Source organism: Strongylocentrotus purpuratus, unplaced genomic scaffold (assembly GCF_000002235.5).
Source record: "Strongylocentrotus purpuratus isolate Spur 01 unplaced genomic scaffold, Spur_5.0 spur5_scaffold_19, whole genome shotgun sequence".
Classification (NCBI taxonomy): Eukaryota; Metazoa; Echinodermata; class Echinoidea; order Camarodonta; family Strongylocentrotidae; genus Strongylocentrotus; species Strongylocentrotus purpuratus.
In genome coordinates this window covers 27766107-27788331 of record NW_022145604.1, presented here as the reverse complement: position 1 = coordinate 27788331, position 22225 = coordinate 27766107, and the positions used below count along the sequence as shown (strand labels likewise).

Below are 22225 nucleotides of genomic sequence, written 5' to 3'. Positions count from 1 at the left end.
AAAAAAAGGAAAAAAAAAAGGGGAAAAAAAAGAAAAAAAAAAAGAAAAAAAGAAAGAAAAAAGAACGCACGCTGGAGAGAAACCCTTTCAAGTGCAAATATTGTGAGAAGATATTCAACTCATCTGGTAACTTAACCAAACACATGATAACTCTGGATATAACTGTGTATTTAACTGTTACTTGATTTAAAAAGACGTTATCATGCACTGCTTTTTATGGTCTCCATTGTGTTAATAGATGCCAGGAAAACATCACTTACGGGGTTCAAATAAACACCCCAAAAAAATCGGTTCGCCGCTTCGCATCGTCATTATTGGTCAACCCCCCCCCCCCCCCCCTGAGCAAAAAGCTAGATCCGCCCCTGATATATATATATATATGTATATATATATTTATATATACATGAGCAATTGAGCATCATGCTTGACAGAACTAAGTGCTTATTATAAGGAAGCATCATTATATATCTAATATTATTACAGTAGTGTGTAAAAGCAAAGGACGTCAAATTGTCATAATAAATAATAAATAATAAGTTTCAAGCTGAAAATTGCCGAAATAATTCTAAAATTCATATATGTATAACGAAAATTATTAAAAAATATTGTTAGTAGTATACTGCATGTATAAAACAGCTGAAAAGTAAAGAGACGCCATGCATGCAAATTCTCATGAAATAGGTTTGAAGCTGAAATTAATTGCCGAAATAATGCATACATATGTATATCGAAATTATTTGACAATTAAGTTGGGGTCCGTTGCTTCGTTAATACAATCATAGTTATTATAATGCTTTGAACAGGCGCGTACGCAGGATTTTTTCAAGGGGGGGGGGGGGTAACATTTTTAAATCGGGCCGAAAATTTCGCAACGACTCAGCCAGCCGCTGAATAAGCGGAGAGGGGGGGGGCCGGGTTAAGAGGACACTTTTTTTGGTCCCAACAAAATCGCAACGACTCAGCTAGCCGCTGAATAAGCCGGGGGGGGGGGGGGGGGATAAGAGGACACTTTTTTGGGGGGGGGGGGGGGGTCTCAAAATTTGAAAATTTATCATTTTTCTTCGTTGGGGGGGGGGTAGGGTCACCTTTTTTTTTTTAAGTTTAAGCAATAAGATGCTCATGAAGAATTTGCACAAAGCTCATGATTCAAAACCGTGACTTACATCTCACATTTGTTTCCACTCAACACTTTACTAGATTATTATTAATGTTGAGCTATATATGGCTGACATGACACTCGGCCTGGATATCCACCGTAATTATACTCTATAGCTAGCCCTCTACTTCGACCAGGTTATTTCACTCAAAATTCTATCCATTCACAGGTATTCGCTGCGCTACGTTGGGAGCGCCTTCTAGTGGCAATGTAGGATGCACTAATACCAATTTCGTTTCATCAGTCTGTACGTTCTCCTGTGTCTCTGGGTATCGTCTTGTTGGCTCCGAAACAAGGACGTGCTATCGCTGGTCGAACACAGGTCTGTGGACAGGCTCCAACCCATTTTGTGAGCGTAAGTTTTGATGTGTGTGCGGTTTGTTTGGTGTGTGGAGGTGTGTTTGTACTGTATATTTGCAAATATGACATCACCATGTGTCGATCAAATGTGATAATTTACATCTACGACCGACCATGAACGACGGCATCTGAATTCCGAAAAGACTTCACTCATTTTCGATAATACGGAGTAAGTGCATGCATTGGCCATGGGTCGAAACAGATGCTGAGCGGGTGATGAGCATATCCCAGTGAAATGGCCTATAATTTGTAAAGTGTCCGGTATTATATGATATAGGTTGACGCATCCTCATACACTTTAGCTTGCAGCATCATTCCACTCCATGTATTAATGTCCCCCAGGTATTTTCGGCCTATTCCGAAAGGGTGGGTAGCATCTCTTGAACGCAACCATTCGTCCAAAGCCCCCCACCCCGGTTTTGCCGAAAGGGTGCATTGACTAGTCTTCCACATCAGTCGTTTATAATTTAAGGAATAGAAATTTAAGTCATTTAAATTCAAATAATCAAAATAGAAACAGATTAAAAATTAAATAAACTAGTTTTTACGTAGTCTTGCAGATCAGGCGTTTGTTAGAATTAAATCAATAAATAACGAGAAACACAATCAAATAATTTACTTTGAAAATAAACAATCTCAAATAAAGGTGTTTACCTAGTCTTCCATATCAGTTGTTTATTTATTAAAATAACAAAAATAAAATATATTTCTTAATTTCTATGTAAGGAATTCAGAACCCCCCTTCCCTAGACCTACTTTGTTATTTATTTATTTATTTGTTATTTCATTTGTAAAGACTTATGCATGACTAGTTTACATCAAAAAATGAATTCTATACATAAAAAGACATGGATATTATTCTTATTTGACATTTTTAAATATTTATTAAACTTATTAATTGATTTAATCTTTTATAAACGCCTGATATGCAAGACTACGTTTTTAATGTTTGATCTGTTTCTATTTTGATACTTTCAATTTGAACAACTAAAATTTCTAGTCCTTAAATTATATTATAACGACTGATGTGGAAGACTGGTCATCGCACCCTTTCGGCAAAACGGGGGGGGGGGGGGGGGCCTCTAGGACGAATGGTCGCGTTCCAGTCAACGCGACACTCCCAACCCACCCTTTCGGCAAAACTGGGGGGGGGGGGGGGTTGGACAAAAAAAATCCCCCACTCAGTGTGTTTTATTTAAGGTACGCGCATGCATGTCCCCTCTTTTTGAAAGCACCACCCCCCCCCCCCCCCTATCTCTGGTGTAAAGGTCAATGGAGGGAGGGCCGGACTCTGTCGCTCGATAAAGTACCATGCAGAGATTTTGGAAAGTGGAAACACGTGTGCGGTCCCTCCGACCTCGGAGTCGGGGGGAGGGGGCGCCTATGAGTTTTGTGTTACAGAGTTTGATATTAATTTAGGTATAGGCCTACACATTGTTAACGATGTAAATTTAGAGTATGAATTTCAACATCGATCATATCACGTAAAAATTATACTTGCTTTAATTCAAGGAGTCACATGTAATTCGTTGGATGACCCAACCAATGGTGCATGGAGCTGTATGGGTACTTCCTACTATGGCAGTTCATGTACCTTATCCTGCGACTATGGCTACACTCTTGAAGGCTCACAGCCAACACGGACCTGCTTGCAGAGTGGCCAATGGTCTGGAACTGAAGGCACCCTAGATTGTATCGGTAATATATAGATTCCAATAATTTTCATGTGTGTAGAATTCATAATATTTGTTTGTTCTACGTCGAACTCTTGCCTATGAATGACTTACAAGAACGACTTGCATGAAGATCTACAACACGCGCAAATTGCTTTAAAATGTACTACCGTATGTTCAAATAATCCTACTTTCATAGAAATTAACAACTAGAGTGCAATAATTACACCCATATCAGACAGCAAAAACATCTTTAAATATTCTTCTTTACAATGACACCAGTTTTGCACTGTTTTCGCTCAAAAGTAGAATGCAAATGCTAAATGCTAAAACATATGGGGCGCCAAGTGTAACATGTATGATATAAGTAAAAAAAAAAAAAAATCAATTTTGTCACCAAATTAATCCCACCATTTGATATTGTCACAAAAGCAATATCACCTATTGATGTTGTCACGACAGCAATATCACATCATTTTGTCACGAAATCACTCCCGAGACTGATTTTGTGGACAAAATCATTACAGGGAGTGAATTTGGCCATGGAATCAGTCTTGGGAGTGATTCTGTCAATCACAAGTCAATTAAGTGCGAGTGATGTCCACAGAATACATCACTCACGCCGTCACGGTTGTGATTCCGTGGACAGAATCACTCGCTGATGTGATTCCAATTGCAGATGTGATCGGATTAGGATAATATGGAGAATTTGTTGTCTCATTTAACTTAAGACAGTATTGTATCAAGGTTATTTATCATAATACTGTTAATCTCCAAATGAGCTTAGAAATGTTAGCGGGGTTAAGATTTTTTTTAAAAGAGACAAAATTTGAGTGGCTAGATTCAAAGCCGGTTTTATGATACAAAATTGAATTGAGTCTGAAATATGACATTATTCAGACATTAAGTGATAGGATGTTTAATATAAAAACATTGTTATATTAACAGCATAACGTACCCAATTTCTATTTCCTCATATATGAAGGAGGACGATTATGACTGATAATTTGCCTGATCTGATTAAAGCTGAATGTAAACGTACCTCACACTGATTTGCCATCGATATTTGATACTTTGCTGTATCGTTGGTTTACTTTTCTGATGCATATGGCACTTTCCATAATAACAATACTGCATGGTCCACATTCCTTACAGATAGCCTCGCGCCAACCATTACAGGATGTCCTTCATCACAGAGCGTTCTCGCACCACCTCTAGTAACATCTGCTATCGTGATGTGGGCTACGCCATCAGCAGCCGACAATTCCGGGGAGGCAGTCACTGTTGTCCTTGAACAGGGTTCTGCATCCGGGAGTACGTTTGAAGAAGGCGACCATCTTATTACATACTCTGCAACGGACAATGCACAGAATAAGGCAACGTGTCTGTTTACTGTGACGGTGGAAGGTAGGAAATGTATTACAAAGTGATCTACATCTAACAAATGTATCCAAAATTCCATTGACATCATACATGTATATAATATCAGGGACAATGTTCCCTGATAATACCATGTCAAGTACTACCACTGTTGAGGTCAGCCTCATTCTAGGGCAAAATATGTTCTCTGGGAAAAGTATACTAATAAGAAAGTCTAGTTTTTTCAGGAATATATATCGGCCTACATGTCCTTCATCTCTTTTACAAAGATTGTTATATTATAAATATAACAAGGACCATTACTTTAGACATATTTCAAACTTTGTTTCAAAGGGTGCATATTTTCGCTAAGATATCCAGCATATTCTATGACTTTGCAGTTGTAAATGGTTTGACAAAATTTATTAATTTTTCTGAAATCTGATGGGTTTATTGTTTAAAGTGGAAGTCCATACCTTCCTCAATGTTAGCATGTTGTGTTTAGGTAACCCAGTTATCAAAATGCAATATTTGAATTTCAGTCAAGCATAAAGTCGATTGGAATTCATGAGGACACGCCTGCCTATATTTATCTACAATCTATTGTGATAGTCATCGCACATTACACAATGTGATTTTGAGTTTGCTAATTACAGCTGAAATAAGTACAAAAAGAGTGATATTTTTCCATTATTTAAATTGCAAGACAAGATGAAACATTACTTTTATGTGGGTTAATGAATGAATTAACATTCTTCAAAGTATCTATACTTATACAGTATCTATTCTCTTGTCATCTTCTTTAGTTGTGTATTGTCCTGCCCTGGCTGCCCATCCACCTCTTCAGATTAGCTGCCCACAGAGTAACATCCGTGGTTCAGAGTGTACCTTTAGTTGCAGTACAGGATACAGTCTTCAGGGACAAGAGACCCAGCTATGTGTGCTGACGGGCTCAACGGGAATGTGGAACAGCATAACACCGTCTTGTCAAAGTACGTAGGAATTTCATTGTTTAGGTTGAAAGAGAGAAAGAAAATTATAAAAATGAAATTATTCAGGCTTAATCAGGGTTTTTATTTCATCGAAGGTGTATCACATGGTTCATAGTTTGAATCCCGCTGCGGCATTGCTGTCCTTTAGGGTAAAGCACTAACATTATTTTTATTGTGGTATTGAGCACTCAACACCCCCCGCTGAGCAAAAATAATGGTCTGCACTATTCAAATTTGAGCAAAAAAATATATATAAATTCTTTGTTACCATCTTTTTAAAAACTTTTTGTTGTTGCCAGATCTGCGCCTGCTCCCTGTAATCTACATTTGCCACTCGATCTCCCCCAAGGCGATATACAACTGTGTATCAATCAAAAGTGTACCCAACTTAAGTGGCTCCTAATTGAAAAGTCATAACCTATGTGACTTTGGAATTGCTTTCATGATAAAGAATGACTTATTTCCTGTCCAATGATACCCTATTCATAATATTTCTGCCACTGGTGAATGAGCACCAGGGCCATTAGAAGTTGTTGTAAAAATTGCCTTGTTCACAGTTTGTGCTTTAGGGACCAATGTAGGTCAAGACATATGTATGTGCTTCTTTTGTCTTAAATTCTTTTAAAACTAAAATTGTACCTTGTGCTTCATTGTTTAAAATGATGAATTTCAAATAGCGTACAATACCGTACAATGGTAGCTGCAATAATGAAAATTTTAGATTATGTAGTTGTGACATATAATTTCCAAACGGGAATAGCTAATCGGTCGATTTTAGTCAAGAAATATTGTTTTATAGCTTTATTAATATCTTTACCTTGAGAGGGAGCTATACAACATATACAGTTTACTATTTACAATTTCATAATTTTAGACTCGATTTCAACCACGATAATGATCACTGAATATTGTAGAATCGCATATGCTTCCAATATGTTCATTTGAGCCAAATTCATGACCCAATACCAAATCTTTGTATTACATGTAAACAAGGGATGCAAATGAAGTCAAGATTGTAATTATCATAACAAAGAGAAAATCATAAATTTTGCTTGTAATAAGTATTTTTTTTTAGCTTGAGTTGATTTTTACACCTTTTTTTTCAACCGCCTAATAGTCACTGGAAATAAAGGAGCAATTGTTTTGGAATGAGAAAACACACGTAATAGCCATGACCCACATTCATTGCTTCAGCCCAAACGTGGTACCAGAGGATTTTTACAATACTTTTTTAAAATTTTGCTGTTCAGTCATCCTTGGCAGTACAATTATGAAAATGGCATCATTATGAAGGGTATCAGTCTTTCTTTACAATAAAATATGATTTAAGGTTACAATGGTTATACATTTTTAACTTGAAGCTACTAAAGGCGGGTACATGTTTTTTTGTAAATGCATTGTATAGGTAAAGGTAAGAAGGTATTTACTGAATTTTGTGAGCACTGCATCTTGCATGGTGGATATGTGCACTTTAAAAATATCTATTATAATTATTACAATTTTATTACTATTATCATTATCATTATTAGTAGTACTTGTGTTGTTGTTATTATTATTATGATTATTTGTATTATGCATGTATTTATTATTATAATTCTTATCATTATAAGGGTTATTATTTATGTCATTATGATCAATAATTGTTATCATTAAATTAGAAAAATGCGGTATGCACGACTCTTTTGATTTACTAAATTAGGTACACTTAGCAACTTACTATGTTAAATTATTTTTGATTTATATTCTTTGAAAGTTCACTTAATTAACGGTTTCAGCCACAAGACCAACTGTCGGTGTGTACTGTGATTTACCATATTATGCACTTTTATACCAGTCACACAGTGTAATGAGCTACCGTCTTTGGAAAATGGTGGAATAACAGGAGCTTGCAGCAGGGATTACGGATCTAGCTGCCATTTTGAGTGCCATGTAGGATATGAAATCAACAATGACGTTCGTACTTGCGTTGCTCAACCTGGAAGCTCGTCTGTTTTCTGGGATGGCGAGTCACCAGTTTGCTCCAGTAAGTGCCCCGGCATTTTTACAATAATGCAAATAATGAATGTATCTTCATTTTATTTAGAGTGAAGGAAGGGGGGGGGGAGTGATTGACAAATTGCACTATTACCTCTATTCTGCAGGTAAACAAGGATCTGTAAATTCACATTAAATTATGTATGCTCAAGGGCTTTAAGACTTTAAAAAAAAACATCAATTCGCATTGAGTTGTGTAGAGTGTCGACTATGAAAGACAACATATCATGCACTGTTTACACCCATCAAGCAGCGTGAAGCGATATGATAAATATAACAAGCCGCAGAAGCTTTTGCACACAGCATGACAGAAAACGTCACTGGATGACTATGTTTTACTGCATGATTGTGATATTGATTACCTAAAGCTATAGATTAAGGTACATGATTTACTTTTATTTTTCTTTCTTTTATTGTAAATAGTGTTTGTAATTTCCTTGAAAGATATCAACATTAATTTACATGTAGACCTTTTAAACAAATTTTTGATTGCATTCAATGCTAAATATTGAAAGACTTTCTCTGGAGCTAACCTCAATTAGCATGTTGCTATTTAACTCCAGTTACCAAATAATATGTATGTATATTGTATTGAATACAAATAAATGTACATGTTAGTGATTTGGCAATAAAATCCAACTCATACAAGTATTGTACGTAAATGAAGTTAACTATGTATTTACCCTAACAGGAATCTACTGTACCAAACCATCATTATCCATCGGTCTTCAGATTACAGTCACTTCCCAATGTCCGTCAGGAAGACAAGTGTCATCGGGTAACCAATGCCACTTCATTTGCTCAGAGGGATACCATCTTCAAGGTAGCGAAGATTTAACATGCCAAGAAGATCACACTTGGAGCAGTACCATCCCAACTTGCCAATGTAAGTATTACCGCGTACATAGAAAGGAAGAAGGTTCTCAAGCAGTACTGCAGTCCTTTTTCCACTTGTAAACCATGTGAAGCAGGCGGGTACCTATAGTAGACAAATGCAGAGCTGCCAACATTGGAAAACAGTTGAGAGTGAGATTATACGAGAAGCGTTAGCGCGAGGGAGCGAAGCGACCAAGCCGGACCGAGCGAAGCGAAGGGAGTGGGGAAGGGTGTGGGAGGGGGACATGCCCCCCTCCCACAGTGAAGAGCTTTTTTATTTTTCAAGGTGAAATTGCGTGATCTGGTGCATACTTTATAGAGTATTTTAACATAGCTAAAGGCAATATGGAGAGAGAAAATCATACAGACTAGCAGAGAGATAAAGAAAATTATTAACATGGAATACCTGATTGTTTGCCCACAAACGTGGGCGGCTGGGCTAGGCGTAGAGCAAGGTGCTGAGGGCTCCACGCGCTCACTCTCTGTGACAAAGCCACAGGCAAGTTTTCTTAAGTTGTTACATAATCACAAGTCATTTTTCATTCTCAAAACTCACTTTGTACTTTTATAATCCCTCTCTATCTATTCAACTGTTTGAAGTAATATTAGGCCCTCTTTAAAAACAAAGCACAGAACCGTGAAATCTTTGCTGTTCTTGATCAATTGAATTGTCAACTGTTACTGATGACGTACTGGAGCTCGGCATGCTGTTGGTGGTTTGTCCAATCCATATTCGGGGCTAGGGCAGGCTCGGCCCGAGCCGGCTAGCTGCATATGAATATGGGTACAGTGCGAGGATACGTACATCATCAGGCTAGCTAGCTATATGGGCGCCGATCTTACACATGCACACGTGAGAATTGAGTGAAATGGGTGAGTCTCATGCTCAATGCGTGAGTGTTGGCAGCCCTGCAAATGTTTCCTTGAAATAGATATATTGTGCAATGCTAAGTTTGTCACAGCGCTTTTGAAGAGACATGTGCTATACAAAACCAACATATCCAACATTATACTTTTAAATACATACTGTAGCCCGGGGGGGGGGGGGGGCTCACTCGTGGCCAATCTGGTATAATACGACTACGGACAACGCTACAGCAGCATTCACAAGCGTGCAACATAATTATGCGAAACCGAAACGTGAGGAGAACTTCGGTCTGTTTCGCTAATGCTAGCGCGCGCTAACCCAGTTAATCAAGCCCATTCGTTTACATGCAGTTGTCCAAAAGATGACGTAGATGGCGTTAACCAGTATTTGGCATGATACAATCCCTTTAAGATATGTACAGGGATGTGCCGCTCTAATGGGTCACTTTTTTCACACAAAAGTCCTTAAACATGGGTCCCATTTGTTATAAAAATATCACTAAACATGGGTCCATTTTTCAAAAAGAAAATTCTGAAAAATGGGCATATATTTCAAGGAACTTCCTAAAAATGGGTACCCTTTTCTGCAAAAATGACTCTTAAAAAATGGATAGGGGTTTCGAGGCACAAGTGGCACACCCCCAAAACGAAATCTGAGTATCCTAACATCTAAAAATGTCTAAGGTAACTCAAAAAATTCAAAATAATTATGAAAGTACATGTATCAGGTCATATCACTTCTAGTTGGTCACACCCATTCTAGATGTGACGACTTCAGATAGGAGGTATGAGGCTTTTTTAAATTGTAATGCCACATACTACTAAGAATGCTATACTGCCTCAATGAACTAAGTGGACACGACATCCATTCAGCCTTCAAACTTAATCTCAAGTTCTAGTGAATGGCCATTTAAATGTCACATTTTGTAGATTGAAATAGATTTAAGTTTGCATTTTGAACTGTCATCTTTTCTTTTTACAGTAATCAACTGTGCAGTTGCAGACCTATCTGTCCCAATGTTCGCTGTGAAACAAGGCTGCACGACCGGAGAAGTAAACTACGGAACAGTTTGCACACTTTCCTGTCAAGAAGGTTATGAACCTACTGGATCTGGGGAAATGACATGCTCAGACGATGGAAATGGTGTTGGGACTTGGTCTGGGGATTCCATCGAATGCACCTGTAAGACTTTACTCTTTCGTGTTTCTTTTTGTTATGATAGAAAAAATGAGATGTACAGTGTAAGATACCAAAACATTTTCAGCTATTTGGTGTATTGAGATAAGCAGTTTCCTAAAAGAAGAATATGGTTTGGCAGCGCTCGCCTTTATAGTTAAATATTCAGTTCTGTTAACCCTTGTGTATGAAATTCCAATAAATTTAATAACAGTAATTGTAATAAGCTTAAGATTTCTTTTCTATCTTTCCACAGTGGTGACCTGTTCAGTCCCCATACCAGTATCAACTGTCACTACCGTGAATTGCTTATACAATGGCGAATCGACTGTAACATCAGAAAGACAGAAATATTCTACTGCATGCAATTTTCAGTGTGATGATGGCTATTCATTGGTGGAAGGCTCACATGTGAGAGTTTGCTTGGCTACTGGTGAATGGGATGGGATTCCAGTGTTATGCAGAGGTAGGTAAACAGCAGGAAAACGCTGTTGTCTTGGGTAAAACTGGTTGTCTTTTTTACTATTATTAAGAAGAAACCTTGATTTCAGCTAACATAATTATGTCATTTCTTTTCTTTATATACACAGTGTGTATTTAAAAAAGAGTAAACCCGAATTCAGAAGATTTCCATTTCAAGTAATTACCTTCGTAACCATGAATTATATTTCATATTAATGAGTAATTAATACTCTGTCTCATGATACCTTATTCATAAATCTGCTGTCACTGTTGACAGAGCAGCAGTCATTAAAAAAGGTATTGTCAAAATCATCTTGTACCAAGATTGGACTGAAACAATAAATGTGGGCTAAAAGCCCTTTCGCATTCTTATGTCGTTCCGCAAATAATTGCTGCCTCTAGAAATTTGAATTTGAATATACTTTAAGTGCAATATTGATTCTCATGCGCAAGATGCACATATATTCACCAAAAAATCTATTTCTGTCAAAATTTGATTTAGGCCCGCTTTGGGAATTCAGCTCTTTATTATACATCAGAAGTCATGTTTTGGATGTATCTATCAATAAATCTGTAAGTCATAACAACCATGGAAATTGACTGTACCTGACTCAATCATTTATTCTTACTTATTAAACATGTAACAATTTTGCTTCCAATTTTCTTTCAATCACACACATTTTTGACACTTTCTCTGGGAAACATGAAATTAAGAGGGAAAATACATAAAATTTATTAACCTTATGATGTTTTGTGACAGACATAACACCACCTGACCTAACCTGTCCTGAGGATATCGTGCTGAAGGCTGACCCAGGGATGACGATGAGTAAGATACAATGGAGCCGATGGGAGCCTATTCTGGTATGTCACTTGAAATATTGTGTTTAACTCAATTGTACGTAATGCCAAAAATTGAATTAACGATGGCCTACAGTTTCCAATTTTGCAACTGCATGTCTCCATTGTTCTCTAATGGCATTTTGATAGAGTTGTACCATGATTAGTCAGAAGCCCAATCAATTCTCGCTAAATAAATTTATTGCTCTAAAATTCACATTTTTATCATCTTTGGATCAAAATTTATCTTGTTTTCCCCTCATACTATTTGAGCGGAATTATTGGTTTGAAGAGACATGACAGGCGTGTTACACATAATTTTACAATAATTTGCGAATAATTATCTCAAACGATTGTACCTACAAAATGACAGACTTTTCGAAAACTCAATAGTGTATTCTGATAGTAACGCTGCGTTTTATTGCTTACAGGTACTTTTGATCACATTATACATTTAAAAACAGAAAACACAGAAACAAACATAGGAAAACTTCTTCCATTTGTATCTTCCCGCAGGCCTCAGATCTTGGAATGAGTATTGAAGCAACTCTTTACAGCATTAACTCTGATGAAGTAGGACCCAACCGCCCATCCTTGTTCTCAGAAGGTAGTCATACACTGGTTTATGAGGCAGAAGACGTGTCTGGGAATAAGATTGATTGCTCTTTTTCTGTCACAGCCAAAGGTAAATTCTCCTTCACCCTACATGTATATCCACGGGACAGTTGGTGATTTGTAACACAGTTTTTTAACTTGTTGAATGACCAGTTATAATGATGTGAAATCAACGCTCAAAATACACGGGGGCGGTGGGTGATCCGCTCCATAATCGCCCCTGTCAGGTTACTCACGGGGGCGATTGCAAAATTAAAAATCGCCCCGTGGAATTATAAAATAAAGATTATCTTTTCTGATATAACTTTAACACAATATTGAGTATCAATTTTCAAACCTTAAACCAATGAAATGGAACTTAGACGGCACTATCTCTCCCATCTCTATGAGTATTACCGATACAAAAAAACGGAAGCTCGCACTGTATTGTACGGCCGTCAGCAGTGGCTATACTGCGCCGGTAGTACAGGTCTGCACGCTGACGCCCAATATCTGCTGGAGCTGGAGACGATCACGCAAAGACTGAAATATGCAGAAGTTTTTCGTTGTGAAAAGTGTGAATCCTCTGAAATCTGGTGATTCTAAAAGACCAGCAAATTATGTACCTCGACCAGTAAATAAATATCGAGAAGAAGAACAAGACCAAAGATGCTGCAGGGGCGGATCTAGGCGGTTTAGGGGGTTTAACCCTCCTAACAAAGAATTGATTCTAAGCTGCCCAGCATATGAAATATTCTAGATCAACTCTAAAATAAATAAATGTCCTTTTCAATTCAGTTTGCAGATGTCCGCCATTATCCATTCCTGAGAACAGCATTGTATCTTTAGCGGCAGGAGTGGGGTCGTGTAATGGAGGAGTTGTGTATGGATCGGTGTGTACTATCAGATGTGAGCTTGGCCATACCTTGTCAACAGGGGGCAGGTCTTTGAACAGAACTTGTGACATTTCAGAGTCCGGCCCAAACTGCGATGCAATGTGGAGTAGCCCCGATCCAGTCTGTGAGAGTAAGGTTTAAGTAGAAATAAGACATATTAAGCTTATTGAAATTCTAGGGGGGGAGAGGGGGTGGGGGTCGAAGTGTTTAAACTCATCAATCATAATGTTTACACATAACAGATGTCTTCCGTAGTATTATTTCAGTGGATATGTCAAAACCTCTCTCACTTGCTGATAATCCTTCTTTATGCATTGGACTAATAATTAACAGCTCACTGTAATCATGATACAATTCACACTGTGATTAATGTTCCATTTTCATAACTTTATTCATTTTATTTTCAGTTGTTAGATGTGATGTTCCCGACGTTACAAATGGCTTGTCAGATTGCCCGTCTTCTACAGTGGCCTATCTTACATCGTGCGGGTTTTCTTGCGAACCTGGTTATAGGGCGCCCTCTGGAGCGGACAGCTATTTGCGTACATGTCAAGCAGACTCTCAGTGGAGTGGGGAGGATTTTCAGTGCACTGGTAAATTACAATGTGAATGTTATAATATAGATATATTGACTGCTATGAGAGGCATAGTTGTTTCTATAGGGTCTCGGGGTCATAGCAGGATGTAGCGTCCCCGAGTGCCTATCGAAACAACTATACCTCAAATTTTAAAAAACCAATATATCTTTTATATACCGTAAAAAGAGTCAAATAATACATGTGCGACTCACTTACCAATCATGGGGTCCTCACATTTAAAAATTATCATCAAACTGTGCTCCTGAAGAACAGGGAAAGCAGAACTGTGCTTCAGTGGAACAGAAAAATAGCTATCAAATCACACTGTGATTATGGTATCCACGCTCGGGGCTCACACAAAGTCATATATTACACTTAAACCAATGGGGATCACAGCAAAATTTAATAGTTAAAAACACGACTTCACTTTCAACCAATCAGATGACAGGATTAGGAAAGATTCTTGAAGTATGGAATATAATACACAAATATTGACTGTTTTAAGGGGCTGTGCGCACAGATAGACTAAAGCCAAAGGTAATCTTGAAACTGTACTGTACCCCTTGACTCCATCTCGGGGCATAGTGCAGTCTAGAGATCACAGAGGAGCTATGGTTCTGTATTCCGCATCTAGCTTGTGGATTCTAAAAAAGGGATATTTTGACAAATATCACGTTCAAAATATGTTTGAAAATGGGAAGAAATTTACCAATCAAGCAGAAGTCCGCTGCGCGCATCCATTGTTAACTTCAGACGCATTTTTCACGTCCTTGAATCTGTGTCTGTATCTGTGTGCAATTCAGTCCGCCAGTGAAATTGAACAGAATTTTTTAATAAACAAATCTTTCTTCTTCTTTTTTTTCCTTAAAATAACCACCTAGATTTGATCACATGCCCAGCTCGATTGGCTATCCCCTATGGCAGTGCGACACCATCTGAATGTTCATCATCTGATTTCGTTCAATTTGGTTTCACATGTGAGTTTACATGCCAAACTGGTTTTCGACTGGAAGGTCCTGGCAGCGTGTTGTGTAATACGGACGGAAATTGGAGCCCAAATGGTGATTCCTTCTGCGTTGGTATGTCCAAATTTTTCTATGATTTTTATTTGTAATTACAACTTAAGATTTCTGTAAAAAAATTGTAAGCAAAGGTCAACAACAACAACAAAAACTTTTGTGTGAGGTTCATGCAGTGCAATTAGGGGGAAGAGGGGCTGTCATCCCCCCTCCCGATATCGTCAAAATTTGAACATTCAAACGAATTGTTAGCTGCCGCCCTCCTGCAACAGACTGCTGAAGATATATCGTTGCCTCTGCTTGATTTCAAGTTTCCTGAAATCATCTAGGCCCATTTAGTAGTTTGGATGACTGGGTGCGATCAAAAATAAGAATAAAATAAGAATAAAATCAACCGAATTCAATGCTGCACGTTCTCTTCTATGAAGCCTTGGTTTTTAACCCACCTGGCACACGTAAGGATTTCACAATGTTAAAAAAAGCCCTGGAAATTACTTTACGATGCGCCCAATCTTCTGGCGAGGCTTCCACCACAGAGTATCTGGGACTGGAATCATTTTCTCTTCTAGGACGTGTTCAGGACTATAGGCTTACGTACCCTTTTAATTCCGCTTCTTTTAGATATACAAGCTCCTACATTTGACGTGGCTTGCCCTCATCGCATTAATGCTGATGCTCTACGTGAACGCACCACCGCGGAAGTTTACTTTCAGGAACCCAATCCAATTGACAACTCTGGAAATGCTACCATAAAGAGGTAATTTATACAACATTATATACCGCTATATGAAGGGTCTAGGTCTGAGATTGGTCAAAACTGCAGGAATAAGATTAGCTATCCACTTCTAGGCATTATAGCGAGAGAAAAAAATTACCTGTCATATTGCCAAGATCACCAGGCGTAAGCTGCCACCATGACCACTGCTATATATTCATCCCTTTATATTTCCATCTATCCCAGGTCATGGTTTTCCCTTTTATTATGACACTCAATCATCCTCTTTCAAAACAAAGAAATTAAATATCTGACCTCGTCATCACCTCCAAGTTCATATTTTATGTCACATTTTCTCGCTTCTCACAAATACCAAACAATCATGTATATACGAGATTTTTTACACGTATTTCTAAGTCCATTTATTGTTTTAACTGTATTTTTCAAAAATGTACAACAGACTGGATTTGGGGTATGCTCCTGGGAGTGAATTTCCAGAAGGCGATACGAGAATTCGATACAAGGCAACCGATGCTTTTGGACTAACTTCATTGTGTGACCTTATCATAACAGTGAATGGTAAGTCTAGGAACTAATGCATTTATAATCATAAAACAAATAGACCTAAGAGGCACAATGAAAGGGCTGGATGGGACAGACTAAAAGTACGCTGTTTTGGTAGAGAGGCAGTAAGAAAATAGTCAATAATATTTATATATTCAAACAAATTTAGTGACCAATAAACTTATTTAGTATCTTTTTTTCAATTTTTTTACTTCAGGAGTACCTGTTATTTCTTTTCTACAGTTATTTCTCCAACGGCGTCGAGTTATAAAATCATTGCATCCCAGTTATTTAGTTGTGATGATCAATATGATATAATGATGATAAAATGAAAACAAACATTAAACAAAAATCTTTTCATTCCGCCTTTCTGATGATAATTCCAGTTCACCGCTGCTCCGTCCAACAGCCGCCCCTTCACGGGGCCGTTACTGGCTGCGTTGACTCTTTCATTGGAAGTCAATGCTTGTTTTCATGTGATGTCGGGTATAATCTGATGGGTACATCAAGTTTGCAGTGTGAACTAACATCCGATGGTACGCCTGCATGGAATGACCTCACTCCGACTTGCCTGAGTGAGTCTAATGCTATCTTCTTTTCATTAAAAAAATATATATCTTGATTGATTTAAAGGAGAAGGGAGACAGATATTCACACTCCTGTGTTCACGAATCCAGTTTTATACATTATACAGTTTGTTTTCATATAAAAATAGGAATAATAATAAACGCTTTTAAGTTAATTGAATTAGGACTGTGTTGTTATGATACATCATGGTCGTTACTTTATTATGAAGTATTCCATAGTCTAGCTTTTAACCTATTATTTTATTGGTGATTTTATTGTTTTAAAGCCAGTGCTGTAATTTTCCTTCACTTTTTTTCTAAACAGTTCAAACATGTCCATCTCTGCAAATTCCTGAGTTTGCTTCTCTTTCTGGATGTGATAGTTCACCCGTGCCTTTCGGGTCCATTTGTACATTCTCCTGTGAACTGGGTTATACTGGCATTGGAGAAAGCATAAAGAGCTGTCTGGAAGAAGAGGTGTGGTCTAGTACAAGCTTTGTATGTGAAAGTAAGTGTTTTGTTTTATTCTCAGATATTCTCAGAAAGTTCAACCTTATACATAAACGTTTGACATATTTTTCGTCATTTCTTTACCTAGGGTATGCCAAGTTAGAATATAATTCTTATTGTACAAATTTTAAAGAAAAAGTGTACAGTATGTTTACAAATATCAAATCCAAATGTAAAAGCCAATATGCGACGGTTGACGGAAAATAGACAAGTGAAGATGAAATAATGAAACAACTAAAGGAGAAACAAAACGAAAAAGAGGCACACAGTTATGAAGAAAGAGGATAAGTTGTTTTGAAAAGATGATGAAACAGAGAAAAGACTGGGAATAAGCAGAAAAAATAGGCGGGAGAGATGCATGAGAGTGATTTTTTAAGTTTCTTTGAAGAAAGCTGGTTTTGAATAAATTTGTCATTACTTGACAAAGGCTGCAAGCCGAAAATTCATATATATATATTGTATCTTCTAGGATATTTGTGAGAAATTAAGATGAGAGAATAACAGTGCAGGGTTGAATCAAAGTTCGCTATATAATCATATATGGGAATAATGTAAAAGTCTCACCTATATATCCACCTGTTTAATTAATGCTCAAAGGTACAGTGTCATAATACTCTGAAACCTTCAAACGAGTAATACCTCAACACCGATCTTCTCTCTCTGCCTATGCCTGACTTTGCATTCTTCTTCTACTTTTCCACTTCTTCACGTTTTTTCTTAATAACTCATATCAATAATTACTTTAAATATTCATATTATTCTTTTTTCGAGGACTACCGTGTGAAGTGCTGTCTGAACCATCATCCATTATGATCTTACCAGAGACTTGTTTGTCCGATCCGCGCTTCGGCGATGTCTGTTCACTAGAATGTGAACAGTCTGGTTTCAAGATAACACCTCCTGGTTTGAAGGAGGTTACTTGTTCCAGTGATCAGACCTGGACTGGCGAGGTAGAACAAGCTCAATGTGTGGGTAAGAATCAACTTACCGTATTTGCCGGCGATAAGGAAGCAGTGTTTTTGGAGAAAAAAAAATATCAAAAAGTCGGAGTGCGGCCTTTACGCTACAACAACAAAATTCAGCGGTAGTATGACTAGACAACGGTACAAGATAATTTTAGAATAACTCCACACAACTTACCGACAATTTTAAGTTGCATAGTTGACGTGAAGACGAAAAAAAAGGCAACTTATTTCTCTGAAAAAATCTGCCGATAGATCTAGATCAAAGTCTGTACCATTGCATTGCCAAAAAGTAAAAAAGGGACAGGTCGGAGCTAGCTGCCGCGCAAAGCAACTGCGCAGGTCGAAAAACGCTATTCCGGATTACACCGCACATCGAGGTAGGGGTATTGTAGGATACCAAATCTGCGTGCGATACAGTACTAGCTTAAAAGTCGATGAAGATCTGCCAAATTACGATCATTTTTGAGGTAAACTTCTTGTAAATTTATAAGAATATTGATGAATTTGGTACCAGTTTGTAAAAAAAAAAAGAGTATTCTAAAAGAAAATTACGATCATTTTTTTGGGGTTATTCTTTTTTTCTCTCTCTGTCATATAAGTCACAATAATCAAGGTTATTTCCTTATGTCAATAAAATCAGAGAGTGAATGAGGAAAGATGAGTTGTCTAAATTATTTTAATAGTTAACCACGTTCCTCATAATATTTGAAGCTATTTTGGGAGTTTTGAAGCGCCAAGAACATTGCAATGGTCGACTTTCGGAGCTGCGAGTACGAGGATATTTTATAATTCTCATAAATTACCTTTATGTAATGTTTTCGTTAGGTCTTTAATAAAAATAGAATGATTTATAAAATCTGAAACTTACATGTACATGCATATCAAGTGTCTTCATGATTATGTAGCATTAAGCATATTAAGCTGATGTCTTGCCTTGTTTAGCAAATTTTATTGTCATGTGGTTGTTTTTCAGATTTGGAGCTTCCAGTATTCGAGGACTGTCCGTCAGATATAGTCGCTTTTGCGAGCAAAAGCTCAGATAAGGCCAATGTGGAGTGGTCAGCAGTCGCTACGGACAATGACCCATCACAAGAACCAGTAGTGACCTGTAATCCCCAGCCTGGGATCTTGACCATAGGTGTACATGTCGTCAGATGCAGTGCGCTGGATGAAGCCGGTAACGAGGCTTCCTGTCAATTCACAGTGGAGGTCAAAGGTAGGATTCTTCATATACAACAGGGCACAGGGGCGTAGCGAGGGTCCAGCCGTTGAAGGGACAAATGCTTCATGGTAGGGGGGCATCGATGAATAAAATTCAAATTAGTTAAGCCAATGAATTAGGGAAGGGTGCGGGTGGTGGCCCTTAATTGTCTTTTCTCATTCTTCTCTCCGTATCCCTATCCCGTCTCTCGTTTCTCTGTATATTTTGTCTTGCCTCTATCATCCCCCAGAGCTATCATAGACTAGATCCTAACACAAACTCTTACACACCTCAAAACTACACAAAAAACATCTACTCCCAGAAACATATCCTTGAGAAAATATCTAAAAATATGATGACTGACTGTACATAACTTGAATTAATGTTGACCCCACTGGGTTCATGCATGAGCATTAAAAGATCAAAGGAAAATAGTTTTGAGTTCATGAGGTCAGAAGTTCAAGAGCAAAGAACCATTTATCAATGAACATAGCAATAATACTGGATATTTGTATAGCACCCATATCCACGCCGCATTGTGTTCATAAGGTGCTCCATTAATTACCCCGGCTGGGGCGTAAAAGATTTACAGTCGCATTTATCTTGTTCACTCCATGAATGAGATTATTTAAATCGTTATAACTATTTCTAAGATGATGATGATTAATATTATTATTGATATGCCTTGTACCTTTGTATTTTAGCGCGACAGTGTCAACCTCTAACTCCTCCTGCACATGGCATTGTAATGGACACTTGCGACACGACCTACGGCTCTACATGTCACATAGAATGCTCTGAAGGTTATCTTTTGGTCGGTTCTTCCATTGGAAACTGTGAATTCGATGGAACTAACATGTTTTGGCAATTCGAGAATGAACCTCTGTGCATAAGTAAGGAAAAAAGAATTGACACTGACAATAAAATAAGTTAAAATAGCCCCGATTCATCCTACATTAGGCAGGGGATTGGTGAGGGGTCCCTTATCATGCTTTTTACTCCACCTCTGGACATGTCAATGAACATTTGATGATGTGTTGGCAGTTGTGAAGTTATTGGATAGAAACTACTGACATATTAAACTTTCATGCATACTTTCTAAACCAAGTTTCTTCTTGACAACCTGAAAGCTTGTCTGGCTTGCCCGACATAGCATCAAGTGATGTAGGCAGACTGGATTCCAAGTATTGTATTTCAGTCTTTAATTAGAGGTTAATGGAATAATTTGTCACTAGGTCCCAAGAAAAGAAAAATTCATAAATGTGTATACATACATGATATATTAATAAACCGGTCTACTGCAAAGTATTATTTTGTTCTCATTGATTAAGTTATTTGCATGTTAATAATTATATTCCACATACTAAGAATTTTGCTCTATGATTGGTCAAAAGTAAATCACGTGATGAAAGATAGTTCGCCCATCATTGATTGGAGAAGAAAAGTTTGTTACACTGTAGATACTGCTACTATCTACACAGTGCAATGGACTTTCACTGAAGATAGTAGTACTATCTACACAGTGCAACGCTCTTTCACTAAAGATTGTATACATTGCCTATACGTACCTACGTAAGTACTGCATACACTGCACGTATTGTACACCGTTTGCTAGCTATTAATATTGATGAAATGTTGCTCTAAAATGACGGCAGAAGTGAAATGTTTCTGATGTGGAATAAAAAGCAAATAATCAACTTTTGGTTTCAGGTGATGGCAATTTAACTGTCACTTCCTCGGCAATCTAAAATGCTATCTTTCCTCAGCTTTTCTTCGGAAAGATAGCTACATCCAGATCGCCTCAGAAGTGATAGTTTGTCCCATCACCTTCACCAACAGTAATTATTTGCTTGCTATCATACCCTCATCAATTGTCACTTAGCATCTGATATTCACTGAAACTTTTAATTGACGTAATAATGTAATGGCCATTCACATCTGTCCACTTTCAGCGACCAGCTGCAATCCACTTGATGTTCCCGATCCAATCCTATTTTCCCCTGCGTCCTGTTCCGGGTCGGGCATGGTGCATGATGGGACAGTGTGTACCTTGAGCTGTGATTTCCACCTGACATTGGAAACAGAGGTAGAATTATTCACCTGCCTCAAGGGGGAGTGGAGTCAACAACCCTACGTGTCATCAATCCAGTGCATAGGTAGATTTTGAATTGAGTTAACACCAAACTTTAGCAATGAAGCCGAACTGGAATTCATGGTCTGTTTAATGTACTAGCCTTAAATCTTATATATATATATATATATTTATATTCCACATACTAAGAATCTTGCTCTACGATTGGTCAAAAGTAAATCAAAAGTAACGATAGTTCGCTCATTATTGATGGGAGAAGCAAAAAGTTTGTTACACTGTGTAGATAGTACTACTATCTACACAGTGCAATGCTTTTTCACTGAAGATAGAGGTACTATCTACACAGGGCAACACACTTTCACTGAAGATTATCCAAAAGTGCACTAAAACAGGCGTAATTAAGCGCGCATTACCAATGAGCGCATTTAAAGCGAAGTTCCATCTAGTTATTTTGATTTTCATTATAGTTATTATAATTATAATTATCAGCAATATAATAATAGAGTCAATTTTGGTTTGAATTACCACAAATCAGTTTCATTCTAGACTGACAAATTTCCCATTTGTTCCAACACACAAAATGACTAAAATTGCAATTTTTGTCTTAAATTTATGACTCAGGAGGGTCTTCTCCTTTTTTAGAGGACCTATAATAAAATGCTATCCATAATTTATTTTGAGTATTACCCCAAAATAGAAGGCACTTAGTAGAAAAAAGGAAAATTCAAG

General features: G+C 37.6%; 1 protein-coding gene across 1 annotated transcript in view; it reads left to right on the top strand.

Moving 5' to 3' along the window:
* The first annotated feature begins 420 nt into the window (after positions 1–420).
* The window catches only part of LOC100892839 (sushi, von Willebrand factor type A, EGF and pentraxin domain-containing protein 1), a 34561-nt gene continuing 12756 nt past the window's right edge, over positions 421–22225 (top strand). Inside the window, exons 1-22 of the mRNA XM_003724992.3 lie at positions 421–437; positions 1294–1511; positions 3029–3214; positions 4345–4596; positions 5355–5540; positions 7375–7563; positions 8266–8460; positions 10300–10500; positions 10751–10960; positions 11717–11820; positions 12313–12481; positions 13189–13416; positions 13694–13879; positions 14746–14943; positions 15505–15640; positions 16059–16177; positions 16549–16737; positions 17054–17236; positions 18010–18210; positions 19177–19419; positions 20109–20297; positions 21357–21560. Coding sequence (XP_003725040.3) covers positions 421–437; positions 1294–1511; positions 3029–3214; positions 4345–4596; positions 5355–5540; positions 7375–7563; positions 8266–8460; positions 10300–10500; positions 10751–10960; positions 11717–11820; positions 12313–12481; positions 13189–13416; positions 13694–13879; positions 14746–14943; positions 15505–15640; positions 16059–16177; positions 16549–16737; positions 17054–17236; positions 18010–18210; positions 19177–19419; positions 20109–20297; positions 21357–21560 — 4003 coding nt within the window. The remainder of the gene's footprint in view (positions 438–1293; positions 1512–3028; positions 3215–4344; positions 4597–5354; positions 5541–7374; positions 7564–8265; positions 8461–10299; positions 10501–10750; positions 10961–11716; positions 11821–12312; positions 12482–13188; positions 13417–13693; positions 13880–14745; positions 14944–15504; positions 15641–16058; positions 16178–16548; positions 16738–17053; positions 17237–18009; positions 18211–19176; positions 19420–20108; positions 20298–21356; positions 21561–22225) is intronic.